This window comes from Schistocerca nitens, chromosome 4, assembly GCF_023898315.1.
Source record: "Schistocerca nitens isolate TAMUIC-IGC-003100 chromosome 4, iqSchNite1.1, whole genome shotgun sequence".
Classification (NCBI taxonomy): domain Eukaryota; kingdom Metazoa; phylum Arthropoda; class Insecta; order Orthoptera; family Acrididae; genus Schistocerca; species Schistocerca nitens.
This window is the reverse complement of record NC_064617.1, coordinates 361,008,087-361,032,616: the sequence shown is the minus strand read 5'-3', so window position 1 is coordinate 361,032,616 and position 24,530 is coordinate 361,008,087. Positions and strand designations below refer to the sequence as shown.

The 24,530-nt window shown below is 44.7% G+C and overlaps 1 protein-coding gene across 1 annotated transcript in view; it reads left to right on the top strand.

The window, feature by feature from the left end:
* LOC126251917 (aminopeptidase N-like) overlaps window positions 1-24,530 on the top strand; it is a 196,821-nt gene that overhangs the window by 54,661 nt on the left and 117,630 nt on the right. Inside the window, exons 7-9 of the mRNA XM_049952649.1 lie at window positions 8,952-9,135; window positions 18,766-18,898; window positions 23,355-23,436. Of these exons, the coding sequence (XP_049808606.1) occupies window positions 8,952-9,135; window positions 18,766-18,898; window positions 23,355-23,436 (399 nt within the window). The remainder of the gene's footprint in view (window positions 1-8,951; window positions 9,136-18,765; window positions 18,899-23,354; window positions 23,437-24,530) is intronic.

The window sequence follows — 24,530 nt, the reverse complement described above, 5'->3', positions numbered from 1 at the left end:
TTGTACTTATAAATTTTACCGCTGTAATGAGCCAGCTATCAAAGTTTCATCTTATAAATAAATTTTGTTATTTGAGAATGGTGTAGAGACAGTGACGCAAAAACAGATTTGACGCCAGTAGCCACTACTCTGTACTCAACGGTCACACTCAGTCCGATGGTAAAAGCTGCCGCCCGCAAACTTTCCAGTTAAGTTACTTTCGCTATCATAAGAAAAACAGGGGTTTAGAATTGACGTGGGCTAAACAACCGGAGATCTTGCGTTGTCCTCTTTGTACTAGCGGATTATTAGTTTATTTAATTTTGATAGCGAATTAAATTTTTTTGTTTAGCTCGTACATTTCATGAAAATATAATTTAAACCTACGTGTTGAAGTCAAGGGCAACAAGTCATCTGCATGATACGAATTTTCGAACTGAATGACTCGTTATTTACTGACGATGGTGGTAATATGATTATGAACAAATTTTGTGAAACAACGTTTTCATGTTTACAGATTATTCATTTACTTGGGCAGGTTAATTGAGAAACGGTTCTGTCATTCTTATTTAGCTCTAGTCGGAACCAGTGAGCTATCTTCAAAGAGACAAGCCTCAGGGCAGGTAACTGTAATTCTACTGCGAACTACATACACTCCTGGAAATTGAAATAAGAACACCGTGAATTCATTGTCCCAGGAAGGGGAAACTTTATTGACACATTCCTGGGGTCAGATACGTCACATGATCACACTGACAGAACCACAGGCACATAGACACAGGCAACAGAGCATGCACAATGTCGGCACTAGTACAGTGTATATCCACCTTTCGCAGCAATGCAGGCTGCTATTCTCCCATGGAGACGATCGTAGGGATGCTGGATGTAGTCCTGTGGAACGGCTTGCCATGCCATTTCCACCTGGCGCCTCAGTTGGACCAGCGTTCGTGCTGGGCGTGCAGACCGCGTGAGACGACGCTTCATCCAGTCCCAAACATGCTCAATGGGGGACAGATCCGGAGATCTTGATGGCCAGGGTAGTTGACTTACACCTTCTAGAGCACGTTGGGTGGCACGGGATACATGCGGACGTGCATTGTCCTGTTGGAACAGCAAGTTCCCTTGCCGGTCTAGGAATGGTAGAACGATGGGTTCGATGACGGTTTGGATGTACCGTGCACTATTCAGTGTCCCCTCGACGATCACCAGTGGTGTACGGCCAGTGTAGGAGATCGCTCCCCACACCACGAAGCCGGGTGTTGGCCCTGTGTGCCTCGGTCGTATGCAGTCCTGATTGTGGCGCTCACCTGCACGGCGCCAAACACGCATACGACCATCATTGGCACCAAGGCAGAAGCGACTCTCTTCGCTGAAGACGACACGTCTCCATTCGTCCCTCCATTCACGCCTGTCGCGACACCACTGGAGGCGGGCTGCACGATGTTGGGGCGTGAGCGGAAGACGGCCTAACGGTGTGCGGGACCGTAGCCCAGCTTCATGGAGACGGTTGCGAATGGTCCTCGTCGATACCCCAGGAGCAACAGTGTCCCTAATTTGCTGGGAAGTGGCAGTGCGGTCCCCTACGGCACTGCGTAGGATCCTACGGTCTTGGCGTGCATCCGTGCGTCGCTGCGGTCCGGTCCAAGGTCGACGGGCACGTGCACCTTCCGCCGACCACTGGCGACAACATCGATGTACTGTGGAGACCTCACACCCCACGTGTTGAGCAATTCGGCGGTACGTCCACCCGGCCTCCCGCATGCCCACTATACGCCCTCGCTCAAAGTCCGTCAACTGCACATACGGTTCACGTCCACGCTGTCGCGGCATGCTACCAGTGTTAAAGACTGCGATGGAGCTCCGTATGCCACGGCAAACTAGCTGACACTGACGGCGGCGGTGCACAAATGCTGCGCAGCTAGCGCCATTCGACGGCCAACACCGCGGTTCCTGGTGTGTCCGCTGTGCCGTGCGTGTGATCATTGCTTGTACAGCCCTCTCGCAGTGTCCGCAGCAAGTATGGTGGGTCTGACACACCGGTGTCAATGTGTTCTTTTTTCCATTTCCAGGAGTGTATTTCGTGAAGCCATTGTTCGAATGCTTTTAACTATGAGCGACCGACGAGATACCACAGCAATCCGACTGCTCATGCCTCGAAGTTAGAATAAAAATTAAAAATTTTTAAATTCTTTTTTGCCATCATCGAGCATTTGACATGCTATTCATGTTGTGATAGTTGGGCGTTGGGGTTGTTTTGGGGGAGGAGACCAGACAGCAAGGTCATCGGTCTCATCAGGTTAGGGAAGGACGGGGAAGGAAGTCGGCCGTGCCCTTTCAAAGGAACCAGCCCGGCGTTTGCCTGGAGCGATTTAGGAAAATCACGGAAAACCTAAGTCTGGATGCCCGGACGCGGGATTCAACCGTCTTCCTGCCGAATGCGAGTCCAGTGAGCTAACCACTGCGCCACCTCGCTCGGTGTGATAGTAAAAAGTAATAATACGCAATAAAACATATCATAATATTGTAACACAGCAACAGAGATAAATAAAAAGATACTGATATACACTCCTGGAAATTGAAATAAGAACACCGTGAATTCATTGTCCCAGGAACGGGAAACTTTATTGACACATTCCTGGGGTCAGATACATCACATGATCACACTGACAGAACCACAGGCACATAGACACAGGCAACAGAGCATGCACAATGTCGGCACTAGTACAGTGTATATCCACCTTTCACAGCAATGCAGGCTGCTATTCTCCCATGGAGACGATCGTAGAGATGCTGGATGTAGTCCTGTGGAACGGCTTGCCATGCCATTTCCACCTGGCGCCTCAGTTGGACCAGCGTTCGTGCTGGACGTGCAGACCGCGTGAGACGACGCTTCATCCAGTCCCAAACATGCTCAATGGGGGACAGATCCGGAGATCTTGATGGCCAGGGTAGTTGACTTACACCTTCTAGAGCACGTTGGGTGGCACGGGATACATGCGGACGTGCATTGTCCTGTTGGAACAGCAAGTTCCCTTGCCGGTCTAGGAATGGTAGAACGATGGGTTCGATGACGGTTTGGATGTACCGTGCACTATTCAGTGTCCCCTCGACGATCACCAGTGGTGTACGGCCAGTGTAGGAGATCGCTCCCCACACCATGATGCCGGGTGTTGGCCCTGTGTGCCTCGGTCGTATGCAGTCCTGATTGTGGCGCTCACCTGCACGGCGCCAAACACGCATACGACCATCATTGGCACCAAGGCAGAAGCGACTCTCATCGCTGAAGACGACACGTCTCCATTCGTCCCTCCATTCACGCCTGTCGCGACACCACTGGAGGCGGGCTGCACGATGTTGGGGCGTGAGCGGAAGACGGCCTAACGGTGTGCGGGACCGTAGCCCAGCTTCATGGAGACGGCTGCGAATGGTCCTCGCCGATACCCCAGGAGCAACAGTGTCCCTAATTTGCTGGGAAGTGGCAGTGCGGTCCCCTACGGCAATGCGTAGGATCCTACGGTCTTGGCGTGCTTCCGTGCATCGCTGCGGTCCGGTCCAAGGTCGACGGGCACGTGCACCTTCCGCCGACCACTGGCGACAACATCGATGTACTGTGGAGACCTCACACCCCACGTGTTGAGCAATTCGGCGGTACGTCCACCCGGCCTCCCGCATGCCCACTATACGCCCTCGCTCAAAGTCCGTCAACTGCACATACGGTTCACGTCCACGCTGTCGCGGCATGCTACCAGTGTTAAAGACTGCGATGGAGCTCCGTATGCCACGGCAAACTGGCTGACACTGACGGCGGCGGTGCACAAATGCTGCGCAGCTAGCGCCATTCGACGGCCAACACCGCGGTTCCTGGTGTGTCCGCTGTGCCGTGCGTGTGATCTTTGCTTGTACAGCCCTCTCGCAGTGTCCGGAGCAAGTATGGTGGGTCTGACACACCGGTGTCAATGTGTTCTTCTTTCCATTTCCAGGAGTGTATATATACAAATATAACAAAGAGTAGAAGTTAGAATGTGAGGTTTTTCTTTTGCATAATCATTGTAAGTAAATTTTGCATAACATTCCTGAAGAATTTTTGTAAGCTATATATACAGCTATGATGCATCTTTGTCAACCATTTTTTACATGAATTATAATAATGAAATGACTGCCTTTATATGCAGCTCTCCTGATTTTCTTTTGTGTAGAGTGAACAGTGATGGGACTGTCGTTACACTCACTTTCTTGAAAAGTGTTGTACAGGACATACGGTTTTACAAAGGCCTGCTATACATTCCACTGCCTTCTTTGCCACTTAAACACTCTTTTTGCTTGAGTGGCTTGTGTTGTGACAGCCAGAGCGAGAGCACGAGCAGCAGCGAGTACTGTTTGTATAAAGCGTTTATTTTGCATTTTGTTTACGACCTTCCACTAAGGAAGGGATTCTATTAGTGTTTATCTGCTCTGCATAGTAACTAACAGTTCTTGATAAAACTTTACGTAGTTTTCGTGTTAGATTTCTTAGTGTTTTCTTGATCGTTTAGAACAGAAAGCGCCCTAAAACCGTCTTTTGTTTGTTTCGCGGCCGTTAGCCACTAGTCACTTGAATCAGCAGTTGTCTTGTGACAGCCAGAGCGAGAGCACCAGCAGCAGCGAGTACTGTTTGTATAAAGCGTTTATTTTGCATTTTGTTTACGACCTTCCACTAAGGAAGGGATTCTATTTGTGTTTATCTGCTCTGCATAGAAACTAACAGTTCTTGATCGTTAGGAGAGAAATTTATTTTGTACTTATTTGCTGCGCTTAGCTTTTAAATAGTTTTTCTGGGAAAACCTAGCGTAGTTTTCGCGTCTCGTATTTCAGTGAGTGTTTCTTGATTATCAGAGTAGCTCATCAGAAGATTATCTTGGGAATTTGTCACCGTATAGAGTAGGGTAAACATAGTCATGTGTAGGGACTGTGGTTGTTGTGAGCGGACGCAAGGAGAATTGGCCACTCTTCGGGGGCAGGTGGAGGCTTTGTCTGTTAGGCTCATCGAGCTCGAGGCGCAGGCGTCGGCTCGTAGTGGCGTTGGGGCAACTGTGGTGAGACCTATGCCTACTTCGGTGGCCTTGCAATCACATGGAACCCCTGATGTCGCTGCGTCTTCCGGCAGTGAGCATCTTACCGGTCAGCCATCACTCCAGGGTGAATGGCGGACAGTGGTGGGCTCGCGCGTGCCTGGCCGAAAGGCGAAGGTGGGATCTGGCCGCGTGGCAGCTGCCTTACCCCTTTCCAACAGGTACGGGGTGCTTCCTAGTGGTGATGACATCGTTTCCGAGCCACCACAGGATGCCTCGCCTGTTGGGCCAGTGGCCGATTCTCCGGCAAGGTCCCGACAGTCACAGAGGGCGGGCCTATTAGTTATAGGGAGCTCCAACGTTAGGCGGGTTATGGAGCCCCTCAGGAAAATAGCGGGTAGGTCGGGGAAGAATGCCAGTGTGCACTCGGTGTGCTTGCCGGGGGATCTCGTCCGTAATGTGGAGGAGGCCCTTCCGGCAGCTATTGAACGCACTGGGTGTGACCGGCTGCAGATAGTAGCACATGTCGGAACGAATGACGCCTGCCGCTTGGGTTCTGAGGCCATCCTTGGTTCCTTCCGGCGGCTGGCTGATTTGGTGAAGACAACCAGCATCGCACGCGGAGTGCAAGCTGAGCTTAATATCTGCAGCATAGTGCCCAGAGTCGATCGCGGTCCTCTGGTTTGGAGCCGTGTGGAGGGTCTAAACCAGAGGCTCAGACGACTCTGCGACTATAATGGTTGCAAATTCATCGACCTCCGTTATTGGGTGGAGAACTGTAGGGCCCCCCTAGACAGGTCAGGCGTGCACTACACACCGGAAGCAGCTACTAGGGTAGCAGAGTACGTGTGGCGTGCACACGGGGGTTTTTTAGGTTAGAGGGACCCCCCCCTTGGGCGAAACGATAAAATACCTGACGGCTTACCAGAGAGAACATCAGCATCGTTGATAAAGAACGTCCGTCCTCAGAGACCAAAAACAGGAAAAGTTAACGTAATATTGGTAAACTGCAGGAGTATCCAGGGCAAGGTTCCTGAATTAGTATCGCTTATTGAAGGAAATAGTGCGCATATAGTATTAGGAACGGAAAGTTGGTTAAAACCGGAAGTGAACAGTAACGAAATCCTAGACACAGAATGGAATATATACCGCAAGGATAGGATAAACGCCAATGGTGGAGGAGTATTTATAGCAGTAAAGAATTCAATAATATCCAGTGAAGTTATTAGCGAATGCGAATGTGAAATAATCTGGGTTAAGTTAAGTATCAAAGGTGGGTCAGATATGATAGTCGGATGCTTCTATAGACCACCTGCATCAGCAACCGTAGTAGTTGAGCGCCTCAGAGAGAACCTGCAGAACGTCGTGAAGAAGTTTCGTGATCATACTATTGTAATAGGGGGAGACTTCAATCTACCAGGTATAGAATGGGATAGTCACACAATCAGAACTGGAGCCAGGGACAGAGACTCTTGTGACATTATCCTGACTGCCTTGTCCGAGAATTACTTCGAGCAGATAGTTAGAGAACCAACTCGTGAAGCTAACGTTTTAGACCTCATAGCAACAAATAGACCGGAACTTTTCGACTCCGTGAATGTAGAAGAGGGTATCAGTGATCGTAAGTCAGTGGTTGCATCAATGACTACAAGTGTAATAAGAAATGCCAAGAAAGGAAGGAAAATATATTTGCTTAACAAGAGTGATAGGGCACAAATCGCAGAATATCTGAGTGACCACCATCAAACGTTCATTTCTGAGGAAGAGGATGTGGAACAAAAATGGAAAAAATTCAGAAACATCGTCCAGTACGCCTTAGATAAGTTCGTACCGACTAAGGTCCAAAGCGAGGGGAAAGATCCACCGTGGTATAACAATCATGTACGAAAGGTACTACGGAAACAAAGAAAGCTTCATCATAGGTTTAAGAGTAGTCGAATCATAGCTGATAAGGAAAAGCTGAACGAAGCGAAAAAGAGCGTAAAGAGCGCAATGAGAGAAGCATTCAACAAATTCGAACATAAAACATTGGCAAACAATCTAAACAAGAACCCTAAAAAGTTTTGGTCATATGTAAAATCGGTAAGCGGATCTAAATCCCCTATCCAGTCACTCGTTGACCACGATGGCACCGAAACAGAGGACGACCGAAGAAAGGCAGAAATACTGAATTCAGTGTTCCGAAACTGTTTCACTGCGGAAAATCGTAACACGGTCCCTGACTTCAGCCGTCGCACGGACGCCAAAATGGAAAATATTGAAATAAACGATATCGGAATCGAAAAACAACTGCTATCACTTAGTAGCGGAAAAGCATCCGGACCAGACGAGATACCCGTAAGATTCTACAGTGATTATGCTAAAGAACTTGCCCCCTTTCCATCAGCAATTTATCGTAGATCTCTGGAAGAACGTAAAGTACCTAGCGACTGGAAGAAAGCGCAGGTCGTTCCCATTTTCAAGAAGGGTCATAAATCAGATGCGAATAATTATAGGCCTATTTCGCTTACGTCAATCTGTTGTAGAATAATGGAACATGTTTTACGTTCTCGTATTATGACGTTCTTAGATAATACAAATCTCCTTCATCATAACCAACATGGATTCCGCAAACAGAGATCATGTGAAACTCAGCTCGCCCTATTTGTCCAAGAAATTCACAGTGCCGTAGACACTGGCGAGCAGATTGATGCCGTATTCCTGGACTTCAGGAAGGCATTTGATACGGTTCCGCACTTACGTTTAGTGAAAAAAATACGAGCTTACGGAATATCGGACCAGGTTTGTGATTGGATTCAGGATTTCCTAGAAGAAAGAATACAACATGTCATTCTTAACGGTTCAAAATCTGCAGATGTAGAGGTAATTTCGGAGTACCGCAAGGAAGCGTGATAGGACCTTTATTGTTTACAATATACATAAATGACTTAGTTGACAACATCGGTAGCTCCGTGAGGCTATTTGCAGATGACACGGTTGTCTACAAGAAAGTAGCAACATCAGAAGACTCGTACGTACTCCAGGAAGACCTGCAGAGGATTAATGAATGGTGCGACAGCTGGCAGCTTTCCCTAAACGTAGATAAATGTAATATAATGCGCATACATAGGGGCAGAAATCCATTCCAGTACGATTATGCCATAGGTAGTAAATCATTGGAAGCGGTAACGACCGTAAAATACTTAGGAGTTACTATCCGGAGCGATCTGAAGTGGAATGTTCACATAAAACAAATAGTGGGAAAAGCAGGCGCCAGGTTGAGATTCATAGGAAGAATTCTAAGAAAATGTGACTCATCGACGAAAGAAGTAGCTTACAAAACGCTTGTTCGTCCGATTCTTGAGTATTGCTCATCAGTATGGGACCCTTACCAGGTTGGATTAATAGAAGAGATAGACATGATCCAGCGAAAAGCAGCGCGATTCGTCATGGGGACATTTAGTCAGCGCGAGAGCGTTACGGAGATGCTGAACAAGCTCCAGTGGCGGACACTTCAAGAAAGGCGTTACGCAATACGGAGAGGTTTATTATCGAAATTACGAGAGAGCACATTCCGGGAAGAGATGGGCAACATATTACTACCGCCCACATATATCTCGCGTAATGATCACAACGAAAAGATCCGAGAAATTAGAGCAAATACGGAGACTTACAAGCAGTCGTTCTTCCCACGCACAATTCGTGAATGGAACAGGGAAGGGGGGATCAGATAGTGGTACAATAAGTACCCTCCGCCACACACCGTAAGGTGGCTCGCGGAGTATAGATGTAGATGTAGATGAGAGGTGTTGCACCAGAGCAGTACGCAGTACTATGTAATGTGGCTATGAAAAAATGCCTAGTACCTAAGCATCATGTTTTCAAGTACACATACTTTACGTTTGCCTCAGCAGTGCCTTGACTGCCATTAAATTATTTGTACAGTCAGCAGTTCCTGCTGGCCCTGGACAACTACACCTCGGAGGCGACTAAGGAACGGGTGCTGACCTCCATCCAGCACGAGGTGGCTCATCAGTGGTTCGGCGACCTGGTCAGCCCCAACTGGTGGTCCGTGCTTTGGCTTAGTGAAGGTTTAGCCACGTTCTTCGAAAGCTTTGCTTCTACACTCGTAAGTTGGCAACAAAAATGGTTCATGTTACAGTTTCTTCTCAGCAAAAAACTAAAGGTGTGCCTTTATGTCGGTGATACGTACATTAAGACAAGTAGCCTATTACGAGCTTTGCGTGTCTCAGACCTTACTGAATAAATATGCATTATCTAATCAAAAGCAGCCGGCCGCGGTGGTCTCGCGGTTCTAGGCGCGCAGTCCGGAACCGTGCGACTGCTACGGTCGCAGGCCGAATCCTGCCTCGGGCATGGATGTTTGTGATGTCCTTAGGTTAGTTAGGTTTAAGTAGTTCTAAGTTCTAGGGGACTAATGACCACAGCAGTTGAGTCCCATAGTGCTCAGAGCCATTTGAACCATTTTTAATCAAAAGCATCCGGACACCTACCAGTGGACAGTAATATGGAATATATTCACCCTTCGCCTTTATGACGACATGGACTGTGCGTGGGACTCTTTTAATGATTTGTCTAAATGTCTGTGGGAGAATGGATGGCCATTCTTCCTCAAGAGTGGAAGTGGAGAAAGTGATGATGGACGCTGGGACCCAGAACGGAGTCGATGCACATCTCAGAGGTTTTAGATTGTTTCCACGTTGGGGCTCTGAAGACGTCAGTCCATTTCAGGAATGTCACTGCCCCACAAACCATTGTCTCACTGATGCTATTTTATGACTGGGCACGGTGACATACTGAGAGAAACGATCGTTTCCGAACTGTTCCTCTACTGTTCGCAGTACACATTGCTGTAAAATGTATTCATATTTTTTCGCATTTAGCGTTTTCCTAAGCGCAATAAAGGGACCGCATTCTAAACACGAAAAACACCACCCATTCCGGACTTAGCTGTTGGTACTACACATGTTGCCAGTAACGTTCACAAGACATTGGCTAATCCCAAGTCCTCCAATTGGATTTCCACAGAGTGTAGGTGATTCATCACTCAAAATAACTTGTTTCCATTAATACACTGTTCATTGGCGAGTATCTTCATGCAACCTCAAGCGCGGCATAGCGTTAACTACACAAATGCGTGGCTTATAAGGAGCTGTTCGACCAGTTCACCCCATTCTTTTAAACTCCCTACACGCAGTCATTGTGCTAGATGGACTGCTGGTAGTACTTTGGAATACACGATTGAGCTGATTCCATGTGATTTTTTACAAACACCATCCTCGAAGTTCGAAGATTCCTGTCCGCCAATATAAGACGTCTGCCTGGTCTCACTTTAACTGTGTCGTTTCTTCTCGTTTCCAATTCGCAATCACACCACCGGCAGTAGACATGGACAGCTTTCGATGGGTTCAAAAGTCCTTGGTGAATTTGTTATTAAGGTGAGATCCAATGGCTAGTTGCGCCACTGAGTTCTCTCTAGCGACACATTCTGCTACTCCCGCCTCCTTTTTATGCGACGGACCAACTGCTCGTGAGATCCAATGGTCAGTTCCACTGAATACAGTGGTGACCGGATACTTTTGATCAGATATTGTTAACATCTGCAGCCATTTTCCTCAGTTGCTAATAATAGCTTTAATTATGTTTTATCATAAATATGATATTGATAGGCGATAATAATGCAGTTAATATCAGCAACTGGTTTTTCTCAGCTGCTAATAATAACTTCAATTATCATAGTTATAAGAAATGTGACAGCCCTTCCCGTGATTTTTGCTCACTCATATGTAACTAGGTTGTACATCTTAGACGAACCAGAATGAAAAAATACACTATGTGATCAAAAGTATCCGGACACCTGACTGAAAATGACTTACAAGTCCGTGGCGCCCTCCATCGGTAATGCTGGAATTCAATATGGTGTTGGCTCATCCTTAGCCTTGATTACAGCTTCCACTCTCGCAGGCATACGTTCAATCAGGTGCCTCTTTAACTGTGGGCGGTCTCTGTCAGTCATCGGACGACGTCGGTAAGTAAAGTACGGTTTTGGCTGTACGTGTCCCTTCACGTTTCCACTTAACTTGCTATTGTGCTGTACGTGTCACGCTTAGTAAAGTACGGTTTTGGCTGTACGTGTCCCTTCACGTTTCCACTTAACTTGCTATTGTGCTGTACGTGTCACACTTCCACTTCACTATCACACCGGAAATAGTGGATCTAGGGATGTGTAAGGTATGTGATGCGTCTCAAACAGCCTCTCCATACAAATGCCAACCTCACCTTCACGAGTTGCAGCCAAGGATTGCTGCACGGTACACCCTGTTACCACTAACGAGGATATGGCGACCGAGTATCTCCCGGAATAAGGAGACACCCTCTACCAAGCGAAACGGCCTCCTAGGAGGGCGGATGAGCAGGTAGAGGCAGGGCACTCTCTTGTCCTTGGGATGGGAAACTGTCCCTAAAGGCGGAAGAGCCACATGATGGCCAACGGCATAGAATGAAGAAGGCAAGGAGAAACCACTTCATTAAAGATCTAATTAGATTTCTCAAGTATCAGCAGCCATAATATGAATATGAAACAAGCTCTAGTAAAAATGCAATCCGGAGTAATAGCCCCTCATTCGGATCTCCGGGAGGGGACTACCAGAGATCTCGTTTCAACAGTTCATAGGAAGAAAGGAAATAAAAAGAGCTATAGTAGAATTGGAACGTGGAACGTCCGCACCTTACTGCAGATGGGGAAGCTCGAAAACCTTAAGCAAGAAATGAAGAAAATGAAGTTGGATATACTAGGAGTGTCTGAAATGAGATGGCCTAACTGCGGAGATTTCTGGAGTGATGAGTACAGGATAATTCACACAGGAACGATAGAAGATAGACCTGGAGCAGGTGGGGTTGGAGTAGTTATGAGTCGAAAATTAGGGCAGAGAGTGAAGGGATATATACAATATGGAGGAAGGATAATACTTGTCAGTATGGATACCAAACCTACACAGACGGTTGTGATACAGGTCTATATGCCTACCACAAACCAGGAGGATGAGGAAGTTGAAGCTGTATATGAAGAGTTAAATGGAGCCTTGAGAGGAATCAAAGGAGAAACAAATTTAATAATCATGGGAGACTGGAACGCAATAGTAGGAGATAAAGAGGTACAGCCAGCTGTTGGACGCTACGGCCTTGGTAAAAGGAATGATAGAGGAGACCGACTTATAGAATTTTGTAACAGGAATCAACTGATAATATCGAACACGTGGTTTCAACATCACCCCCGTAGAAGATACACCTGGAAGTCACCAGGGGATAGAGAACGATACCAAATTGATTACATTCTAGTCAAAAATAGATTTAGAAATCAACTAAAAGACTCTAGAGCATACGCAAGCCCAGATATTGTGAGTGATCACAACATGGTTGTTGCGGAATGCCGACTCAAGTTCAAATGCATAAGGAAGAAAATAGGAAATGGAAAACTGGATATAGGAAAGCTTGGAAACCGTGAGACGCAGAAGGAGTTCCAAGAAAGGGCTAAGGATCTAATTCAACAGCATCCTATAGAGAATGTAGAACAACATTGGGAAAATATGAGAGATGGCCTAATAAAAGCAGCTGAAGAGATAATTGGAAAACAAAAACCAGAAAAGAGGAAGGAGTGGATAACTGATGAAATAATACTTATGTTTGAGGAAAGAAGGAAGCTCAAAAATAATGAAACGGAAGAAGGGAAAACGGCATACCGAGTGCTTAGGAACAAAATCAACAGGAAGTTGAAGAAAGTAAAAGAAAGATTCCTTGAAGACAGATGCAAAGAAGTTGAAGACCTTCTGAAGAAAGGGAACCTTGAATTAGCATACAAAACAGTGAAACGCTTCTTCTCAGGAGGACAAAGGATTAGATGTAATGCCCTAATAAGAGAGGATAATAAGATGGTGTATAATCATGAAGATATAGCACTTACGTGGAAGGAATACCTAGAGAAATTATATGGAGGCAACGTACAAGATGACATGATTGAAAGTGAGGACGAAGTAGATAAAGATGAACTAGGAGACAGCATACTAAGGTCTGAATTTGATCAGGCAATACAGGCACTTAAGCACGGAAAAGCACCAGGAATTGACTCATTGCCTGCAGAAATCATCAAAGCAGCTGGAACAGAAATAAAAGATAAATTGTATAAATTAATCTGCCAAATATATGATACTGGAGAGCTGCCTGAGGACTTCAAAAAGTGTATTATTGTTCCATTACCAAAGAAAATGCCAGCAAAATCGTGTGCACAATACAGAACCCTCAGCCTAACATCACATGCATCAAAAATTTTGACGACCATCCTCCTCAGAAGAATTGAAGGGAACGTGGAATGCATGCTCACAGAAGACCAGTTTGGCTTTAGAAGAGGGAGAGGTACGCGAGAAGCCATTATGGCCCTAAGGCTCATAATAGAAAAAAGAATGGAAAAAAGAAAGGACACCTACATAGCATTTGTTGACCTCGAAAAGGCCTTTGATAAGGTTGAATGGAAAAAACTATTCCAGATATTGAGGGAAACTGGAGCTAAGTACAAGGACAGGAGAACGATATGGAACATATACAAAGAAGAGGTGGCAATAGTGAGATGTGGGGAACATCAACAACAAGCAAAAATTAAACAGGGTGTGAGACAGGGATGTGCACTCTCCCCTGTCCTCTTTAATATGTACATACAGAAAGCAATGGACGAGGTCAGAGAAAAGTTAGGACAAGCTAATGGAATCAGGATCCAGGGAAAAATAGTTGATATGCTGCGTTTTGCGGATGACATTGCTGTCCTAGCGGAAAATGAGGAAGAATTACAAGTAGTGTTGGAGGAAATGGAAAACACTCTTGCTACACGGTACAACATGAAAATTAATAAGTCGAAAACAAAAATCTTAGTTGCAAGCAAACAAAATAATCAAGCAATTACGAATATAAGGCTGAATGGAGAGAAGCTGAAAGAAATACAAGACTTTGTCTACTTGGGAAGCAGAATAACATCAGATGGTCGTAGTAGGAAAGATGTAATAAGTAGAATAAATCAGGCAAAGACTGCATTCTATAAAAGGAAAGGACTCCTCACATCAAATATGATAAGTCTGTCGTTAAGGAAGCGGTTAATAAAGACCTTTGTTGGGAGTGTGCTTCTCTACGGCAGCGAAACCTGGACACTTGGAGAGGACGAAAGAAGAAGGATTGAAGGATTCGAAATGTGGTGTCTGCGAAGGATGTTAAAAATTCCATGGACGGCCAGGATGACAAATGAAGAAGTCCTGCAGAGAGCGGAGGAAGTTCCAGTTCTTTGGAAGACGGTCAAGAAGAGGAGAGATATATGGATGGGACACATTCTGAGACATGAAAGTCTTCTCCACACTATAACGGAAGGCCTTGTGGAGGGCAAAAGGGCAAGAGGCAGACCTAGAAGAAAGTACATAAGCCAGATAATGCAGGACCTAGGATGCGGAAGTTTCACGGAATTGAAGAGGCTGGCCGACAATCGCACTGAATGGAGAGCTGCTGCAAATCAATCTTAGGATTGGCAACTTAAGAAGAAAGAAGGGATGTTTAGGAGTGTGGAAATCTCGCGTACAGACGTGTGACACAAGTGACGCCCAATCACCTGACCATGTTCGATGTCTAATGACTACTGAGGTCTCGGATATGGAGTACCTGACAGTAGGTAGTCGCACAAAGCACCTAATATGAAAAACGTATGTTTTTGGGCGCGTCCAGATACTTCTGATCACATAGTATAATAAATTAATGAATGGATCACGAAAATCTGTGTTAGTGAGGAAGAAAGATTGCAGGGTTTGAAAGGAGAACCGATTTGCTACACTGCTAATGCTGGCACGTAGTTTTAGGATTTAGAAATGAGCTCAGTCTGTTGTCAATTTCTCGTTACAGTATCGTTAGTGCAATACGCTCTGTTACGGCGGGAAGATAGAGTTCATTGTGAGTGAAAAGAATATTTAGTTTATACTGGAAATGCCACAAACCTATGTTGTATAAAAGATGACGGAACGATAACTCTGAGCAATCGATAGAGCAACAGCCCTTTATACAGCTGGCATGTGGTGCTAAATACGCACATCAGCAAGAAATCTACAAGGTGACGCCACGCATTGAGATCACGGATTTACTTCGGATTTTGTGCACCTTTAGTAGGCCATTAAAACAACATAATGTGCAAGAAGTAAGTTGCACCTCTCTGGCAATACCGAGAAAATCACAAGAGAAGTTTTACGCGTCTATTGTGTAACTGATGCGAAGATGCAGGCTGTAAGACGCCATTATGGTCAAGTGGTTAGCGTTCGCGCTAAGGAAGAAGGGTTATGGATGAGGCGATGATTCGAATACTGATACCACTCATTTGTAATCACTGGTCACATTATACAATTTATACGACGTTTGAGAGGTAATATAATGAAAAAAATCCCACAAACATTTTCATGAAGCTTTAGTGAATTTCATATGTTATTTCTCTGTTTACTATTTTAATTAATTTTTCAAGGACGGGGGTAGACTTGGAAAGCCCAAGTCAAACCTCGATAAAAAATGATGCGAATGACCTTATTCAGTAATATAATAAATCACACTATGCTAGACCACAAGAGTAATGTACAATTACTCGTCGGATGTGCTCTTGATATTACACTTTGCATGACGGTATTTCTCATACAGACGTGGACAACGCAAATTGAAACGGTGTTACTACATCGAATGAATTCAGTTATCCTACATTACAGGGACTGTTCAGATTTTCTGAGGTAAAACACACGTTGTTGATATTTTGAAAAATTTCTTTCTTCCGAGAGCACAGATTAAAAAATAAGTTTGAGCTACAGTCGAGGCATCGCCTCAGACACGTTTGTCTTAGGAAGCTCGAACAATAAACATCTGACCACCATAAAAGCTAACGTGCGGTACCTACTAACAGATATACAGGGTGGTCCATTGATAGTGACCGGGCCAAATATCTCACGAAATAAGCATCAAACGAAAAAACTACAAAATACGAAACTTGTCTAGCTTAACGGGGGAAACCAGATGGCGCTATGGTTCGCCCGCTAGATGGCGCTGCCATAGGGCAAACGGATATCAACTGCGTTTTTCAAAATAGGAACCCCCATTTTTATTACATATTCGTGTAGTACGTAAAGAAATATGAATGCTTTAGTTGGACCACTTTTTTCGCTTTGTGATAAATGGCACTGTAATAGTCACTAACATATAAGTACGTGGTATCACGTAACATTGCTTCGTGATACATTATCCGTGTTAAAATGGACCGTTTACCAATTGCGGAAAAGGTCGATGTCATGTTGATGAAGCGCTATTATGATCAAAATGCCCAACGGGCGTGTGCTATGTATACTGCTCGGTATTCTGGACGACATCATCCAAGTGTCTGGACCGTTCCCCGGATAGTTACGTTATTTAAGGAAACAGGAAGTGTTCAGCCACATGTGAAACGTCAACCACGACCTGCAACAAATGATGATGCCCAAGTAGGTGTTTTAGCTGTTGTCGCGGCTAATCCGCACATCAGTAGCAGACAAATTGGGCGAGAATCGGGAATCTCAAAAACGTCGGTGTTGAGAATGCTACATCAACATGGGTTGCACCCGTACCATATTTCTATGCACCAGGAATTGCATGGCGACGACTTTGAATGTCGTGTATAGTTCTGCCACTGTGCACAAGAGAAATTACGAGACGATGACAGTTTTTTTGCACGCGTTCTATTTAGCGACGAAACGTCATTCACCAACTGCGGTAACGTAAACCGGCATAATATGCACTATTGGGCAACGGAAAATCTACGATGGCTGCGACAAGTGGAACATCAGCGACCTTCGCGGGTTAATTTATGGTGCGGCATTATGGGAGGAAGGATATTGGCCCCCATTTTAGCGATGGCAATCTAAATCGTACAATGTATGCTGATTTCCTACGTAATGTTCTACCGATGTTACTACAAGATGTTTCACTGCATGACAGAATGGCGATGTACTTCCAATATGATGGATGTCCGGCACATAGCTCGCGTGCGGCTGAAGCGGTACTGAATAGCATATTTCATGACAGGTGGATTGGTCGTCGAAACACCGTCCCCGGATTTCTTTCTGGGGGAAAGTTGAAGAATATATATGCTATCGTGATCCACCGACAACGCCTGACAACATGCGTCTGCGCATTGTCAGTGCATATGCTAACATTACGGAAGGAGAACTACTCGCTGCTGAGACGAATGTCGTTACACGTATTGCCAAATGCATTGAGGTTGACGGACATTCTTTTGGGCATTTATTGCATTAATGTGATGTTTACAGGTAATCACGCTGTAACACCATGCGTTCTCAGAAATGATAAGTTCAGAAAGGTACATGAATCACATTGGAACAACCGAAATAAAATGTTCAAACGTACCTACGTTCTGTATTTTATTTTAAAAAACCTACCTGTTACCAACTGTTCTTCTAAAATTGTGAGCCATATGTTTGTGACTATTACAGCGCCGTCTATCACAAAGCGAAAATAGTGGTCCAACTAAAACATTCATATTTCTTTACGTACTACACGAATATGTAATAAAAATGGGGGATCCTATTTAAAAAAAACGCAGTTGAGATCCGTTTGACCTATGGCAGCGCCATCTAGCGGGCCAGCCATAGCGCATCTGGTTTCCCCCTTCAAGCTAGACAAGTTTCGTTCTCTGTAGGTTTTTCGTTTGACACACATTTCGTGAGATATTTGGCCCGGTCACGATCAACGGACCTTCCTTTATACATCAAATTTCATTAAGTAATATATACTCTGAGAATCTGTGCTTAGTATACTTAATTCCTTGAACATATTTTTGCAGAACGTTTTTGAATCCACATGAAAATTAATTCGAAAAACTAAATTGACTAGAAAAGTTGCCCTAAAATGTGACATACATGACATGGAACGAAAATAAGCAAAGTGTGCTAGCTTTTTAAACTTTTCATAACTTACCTCCATGACGTCTACATTACAAGTACTGAGCTATTTATACGATTTAGCAGCTCTCTTAAATGCTACTCCCAGCTGAATTGATGATCAGTCTGTAATCTCTGTAATTTAACTCTGCCAATCCACATCCTTTTATTTGATGCATATACCAGGTTCAGCACCGAATGTAATGAAATTTTTAAAGCTTAATGATCATTTGACAACGTCCATTACATTTTCGTTAGTAGCTCTTTTAAAAACTACGTTTTACTTGCTATTTATCTCAATAGTTATCTGCAAACAAAAAATACATGCACAAGAAGGGGCAATGGGTCTAAAATACAACCTAGGGAGATACCATGAAAGACTGTTGGTAGTTTAATATATTGGATGTACGCAGCGACACGTTGTGTTCCCTGTTAAAAAGCTACATTATCTGTTTTACTGCTATGTCTGAGCCATAACGTTCTAATTTACTTATTATGACGTGATTACGCTGAAAAATGCTCATGCCATATAAACTTCGCAAATTGTAAGCGATCTTGTCCTTGTACAAGTTAAGTCCGAGGGATCGAATGTAATTTTCATTTCATATTGTCACAGGTGTATCAAGGAAGTAATACAAAAGGAAAGAGTCGATTAACAGAATACAAATACTTTAACAGCGTAGATACTATCCATTTTACTGTGCCTTTGGTTGTCTCACTGATAGCTGACAGGCTCTCTCATTTATTATCAGTTGGAGCCCACGTGGCGAATCGATGAAGCGTTCGTGGTTTCAACCTTGCTTAGGCAAGCGATTGCCTACGATGAAGATCCTTCTGCAGCACCCATCACCAGCGAGGATGCTGGCATCAACATCTATTATAAAGGTATTCGCCTTTACTTAGGTATTTTTTACCAGTTAGCATCTCTGTTATTACAATTACTCTTTATTTATTGTTTGTTGGTAATGATGTTATTCCTTTCAGTAAGTGCGCGTAATCTTGAAAGAGCGTCCGTGGCGCAATACGCACACTTCAGATTTTTGCGACATATTGATTCTTCAACGCGACGTATAATTTCACCACTGTTGGTGAATGGACAATTGATCACAGTCCCAGATCAAGTTTGTAACATTTACTTTAGCTCGTCAGTTTTTGTTAAGGGACACGAGGTTCACAATGACTAATGAGACCAAGTGGGAAAATCACGTGTATGATTTGCAATATCATGTCCTGTGGCCCTCCAATAACAATCAGATATATTCCAGGTTTCGAGCACTGGAGTGGAAACATACAACGTTATCAGTCACCTGTTAACATCCAGGTTACTCTTCCCAAATTCCTCGGTTATTTCAGAAAAGAGGAAGATCCTGGGATATCAGTTCAAAGATGTGACGCTTAAGAAGTCACAATAAAACCAAACACTTCAGTATGCTTGGAAACAATACGATTTATTACCCCTCAAATAAGGCAAGTGGTCCGTTTTTTGGGTTAGTACTTCCCCCATCTATCGACACCTTCATATTGCACAGAACTGTTGATTAATAATAACTGCAGATTGGTTTAAATCACTTTGAGAGTCACATCTGCTGATCAGTTACTACGAAAAAGCTGCCGCTGCAAAACTATTTTCGCCTGGTCTAAATGCTGAATTTAGAACTTCTGATAAAACTTAGAGTCGAAGTTCCATTGGATCTGCCTTCTTTCCTCGATGTAGGTCTGCGACAATTTCAGAGCACTCTCAAAATTTGTTCTTTTAGGCTTTTTAGCCATTCCGCGCTGTAGCTACGGAATGCTTGGCTTCTTCCTCGACCAGGGGCGTTCTCCTTGATTCAGGCCGCGCTTCAGCTAATAACAACACGATACATTGAAGGATTTCCTGGTGAGTCTTCCGGACTGTATGACCATTATCCAAGAACCTTTTCCGTACCTAATGTTTCATCCAGGGCTGCGCTGGACGTCTACAAAGGAACTCCTGGAGATAGTGACTCTTGTCGACCGATGAGTCGGACGTGGAGAGTGGCTTAAATACTATGTAAATGGGCGTAGTCTAGTTTACACGTTATCAGTAAAAATAATCCTTGTCAGACATAAAACTTAACTATAGATTCTCGCCTGTCAAGGATAAATCTTATCTGTCGATTTTGCAGCGTCGCTGTGAATATACCACTAAGTTTCGTGGCTTCTTCTTTTCAGTTAAAATCATCCCCATGCTTCTACATTTCGATGCCTTTCTATACAGCCGTGGATGATAGTTTGTCACTGTAGATAATTTTTTTTATCAGAAAACTTCATTTAATAGTTAGAGCAGCAGTTCTCTGTGACAGGTAGAATGTCCACCAGACTGCGTTAGTGTTGTTGTATTCATCGTTGTTACCGTGCCTGGTGGAGAATTTAAGGCGTATGAACAGTTGCGAGGTGCCGGGGCTAGCAGTGTATTTAACACTAAATTCTGGAATCTACATATGTAAATGATGCTCTAAGCCCCCCCCCCCCCTATTCTAACTCCGACTTTTGCTGTTGCACAAAGATAAAAAAATATACGCGAACTGACTGTAATCAACCCTGCAAGTGGAGTAGAAAAGAGTTTGGCACCTGCAATAATTTAATTTGATAAATAAGTTAAATAAAGGAAGGTTTCATTAACGTAGTGAGAAATGATGGGTTGCTCTACCGATTAACAGAATGAAAGTTCTGTCCAAAATAACAATATGATTTATTAAGACTAAACACAAAATAATAAACAAAAACACATGAAACATTTATAATACATCAAATTGGCTCAAATTGGATACTCAAACAAACGCTGTGAAGGTGAAGTTGTCCCTAAACTAGATTGTGAGGTTTATGACCAAGTGGTATGTGGAGCCAATTCCTTGCCACTCAAATCTTAAGAGAGACACACAGCTAACCCAACATTAATTGCTGCTACTCAAGACAGAACAAAGTTAGAAAAAGACGAACAGGCGCGCTCTGCTGAGCTCTGATTATCACCTAGGAAAATCCCTATCTGCCGGTGCGGCGGACATACATTACCAAACTGTCTTCTTAACTGCCAGAACACGATCTGGCGTACCGGAGGCGATGGCTGGTTGCTTCGACGTCCTCGACCGAAAGGCAAGAGCCGACTACCCTGAGCACCCGTACAGGCCGAACACAGAACATTCCCGCCCCCACGACAGTGGCCGTGGTTAAACGTTCCAATCAGTAACTCGAAAACCGGCGGAAAATTCCACTCCATTGCCGGAGCACTACCATTCCACCAATGGAGATTCTTGGCGCCAATTTCTGCGCTGATTTTGCTACGTCACGGAGCTATGCCCTGAGGAAGCCAATCACAGTTACTATTTTGCAGAAAGCGCGGGAATTTTCCCGCCACAACTGCCTGGGTACACAAGTCATTCCCACGCCTCGCTGGTAGCCTGCCAGAAAGTGTTTTCGCTAAGTTTCTGCGAAGTAACGGAACCTCTAGCCCAGCGCTACTTCAGGCCCCTCCGGGCGTGTCTTTTGACAATGTCGGCGTCTGGAAAGCATTCTCTCGACTGCCTCACACCCGTCGGCTTAACCCTCTCGAAATCTGCAGAGCCCGCCTGTCACCGGACCACCTGGGTGACGAGAGACGCTGCGTGGGAAGTCCGCGTGTGAAGGAATAGCATCTTTTCACTGCATGCGATTAAAGAGGAAAATCGTAAGATATAAATATGAGAGGGGGCTCATGCCACCTCTCACAGTGTCAGTTGATGAGTGATCACTGTCTAGGACACGGATGATTTGTTGAAGAGCGTTCTCTTCTACAGCTGTGTTTTCTCTTTCTCTAGTCGCCCTGCCACATACTCGTGTAAGGCAGCGTTATCAGCACAGTTTCTAAGGGACCTCATTGTGTGTCTATTTGGCCGGCTGGCCGAGTCGTGCAGTATCCAGATTTGCAGGACATTCGGATGTGAATGTGTGAGAACATGAAAGTAGGCATACTCGCGCGCAAGGCTCCGATCGACCACATTTGACCACTACAAGGGAGGATCGCGTTATTGCGCACCAGGCACATCGTAAGCCCATCATATCTGCACCTCCAATAAGAGAAAAAGTAGTGGACTCCCTCCAACATTCTGTGCCGTCCCACACCAACGGTCGAAGACTAGTTGAAGTCGTATTAGGGAATTAGTGACATGTGTAGACTGCAGTTAATAGCACAATACAAACGGCTGTATTTGGAACGGTACCATGACCGGGAGGCACGGACTGTTGGTGAATGGCACTACATTATGTTCAGCGATGAATCGCAGTTCTGCACTACCCCTCTTGACCACTGTCTGCGAGTAGGGCGGCGACTTGGAGAGAAATCACATTCTTCCAATGTTTTGGAGAGGCACAGCGGTATTTCTCCTGGCATCATGGGATAGGGAGCCATCGGACGTGACGTCAGGTCATGTCTGGTAGTGTTTGAGAGAACTCTGACAGCAGGATACGTTACGGATGTCTTCCATCCTCATGTGTTACATCTCATATGGCAGTATCGCGATGCCATTCGTCAACAGGACAATGCTCGTCAAACACACGCTATCTATGAACTGTCTTCGTGACGCTGAGGTACTCCCATAGACAGTTAAATCGACAGATCCGTCTCCTATAGAACATGAGGGACCAGCTCGGACGTAAACTCCGTCCCAGTGCCAGTGTCTGGGATATAAAGGACCAGTTACAGCCGTTATAGACCAGCTTGCCTTAGGAGTGGATACAACGGCTTTACACCGTTCCCAGTCAAATCACTGCATGCATCCACGGCAGAAGGCTGCGATGCCATACTCATAAGGGGATTCGTACTGCCACTTATTTGTAAATTTGACCTGGTATTGTAACCACTGAAATAACATCACATACCCTCTCAACCGGTGAAGCTTAATTCCCGTCTTCCTTTCCGGGTGCTTAGCTTTTTCTGTCGGGCAGTGTACTGTCAACTTTGAAAGCAGCTGCACCAGCGCATGAGCGTATTTTAGTGGTTGTGTCTCCGGTGTCAGGTCTGTAGACGAGTTATGTGACGTCATTGAGGACACCTGCTGCACTACTTTAGTGTAAATTCGTAGTTCTGAGGATAAACACATTAATATTACCTAATTACAACATTCATATTACAGACCTGGAAATAAATAATTCTGTCTGTAAGGCATATGGTCCGTCGATGTCAGTAAAAATTTAATTGCAGATTAGTTTATGGATTCATATTTCTGATGATGGTGCTAAATAACTTTTATTTCGTTTGTTCCTTTTTCTTTATTTTAAAACTCTATTTAAAATAGTAATGCAAGTTCCGAATGAACAAAAATCTATCAATGTGTGTTTCTGACAGGTGGTTCGATCGTCAGAATGATGCAGCATTTTATCGGCACTGATGCGTTCTACGACGGCCTTCATAATTATCTTTTACAGAAGTAAGTACTTAAAGTAATAGAACATTAGAATTTTCTTGTAAATTGAGAGCAAAATGTCACGCGGAGTGGCCTCGTGGTTTGAGGCGTCCTGTCACGGACTGCGCGGCCGCTCCCGCCGGAGGTTCGAGTCCTCCCTCGGGCATGGGTGTCTGTATTGTTCTTACAAGGGAACCTCCCCATAGCACCCCCCTCAGATTTAGTTATAAGTTGGCACAGTGGATAGGCCTTGAGAAACTGAACACAGATCAATCGAGAAAACAGGAAGAAGTTGTGTGGAACTATGAAAAAATAAGCAAAATATACAAACTGAGTAGTCCATGCGGAAGATAAGCAACATCAAGGGGATGTTGGGGTCAGTAGCGCCGTGGTCCCGTGGTTAGCGTGGGCAACTGTGGGCAACTGTGGAACGAGAGGTCCATGGTTCAAGTCTTCCCTCGAGCAAAAATTTTTACTTTCTTTATTTTCGCAAAGTTATGATCTGTCCATTCGTTCATTGACGTCTCTGTTCAGTGTAATAAGTTCAGTGTCACCGCACCGCAAAACCGTGCGATTAGTAGACGAAAGGACGTGCCTCTCCAATGGAAACCGAAAACATTTGTTCGCAAGGTCATAGGTCAACCGATTCCTGCACAGGAAAACACGTCTGGTATATTCTATACGACACTGGTGACGGCATGTGCGTCACATGACAGGAATATGTTGTCGACCGACCTAACTTGTACACTTGGCGAATGGGTGAAAAGATTCTTCTACCTTGCCCGATTTAGGTTTTCTTGTGGATGTCATAATCACTCCCAAAAAGTGATGAAAACATAAGAGTTTGTCACATAAACTGCTACAAATCAATGCAACAGTTTCACAGTCGCACAGTTTTCCCGGTGCTCTGTCAAAACATATGTTTTTAACGTTATCAAATTTTTCCGTGTGTAGACTGTCAAATCCGGCATATGTCCAAGCAAATCTGAACATGTCCTGGAATTTTGGAGAGCGAGTTTGATTATGCGTGAATACTTGAACTTTGGTAATTGTTTGAAAATAAAAAATGAAACTTTTCACGCGAGGGAAGACTTGAACCAAGGACCTTTCGTTCCGCA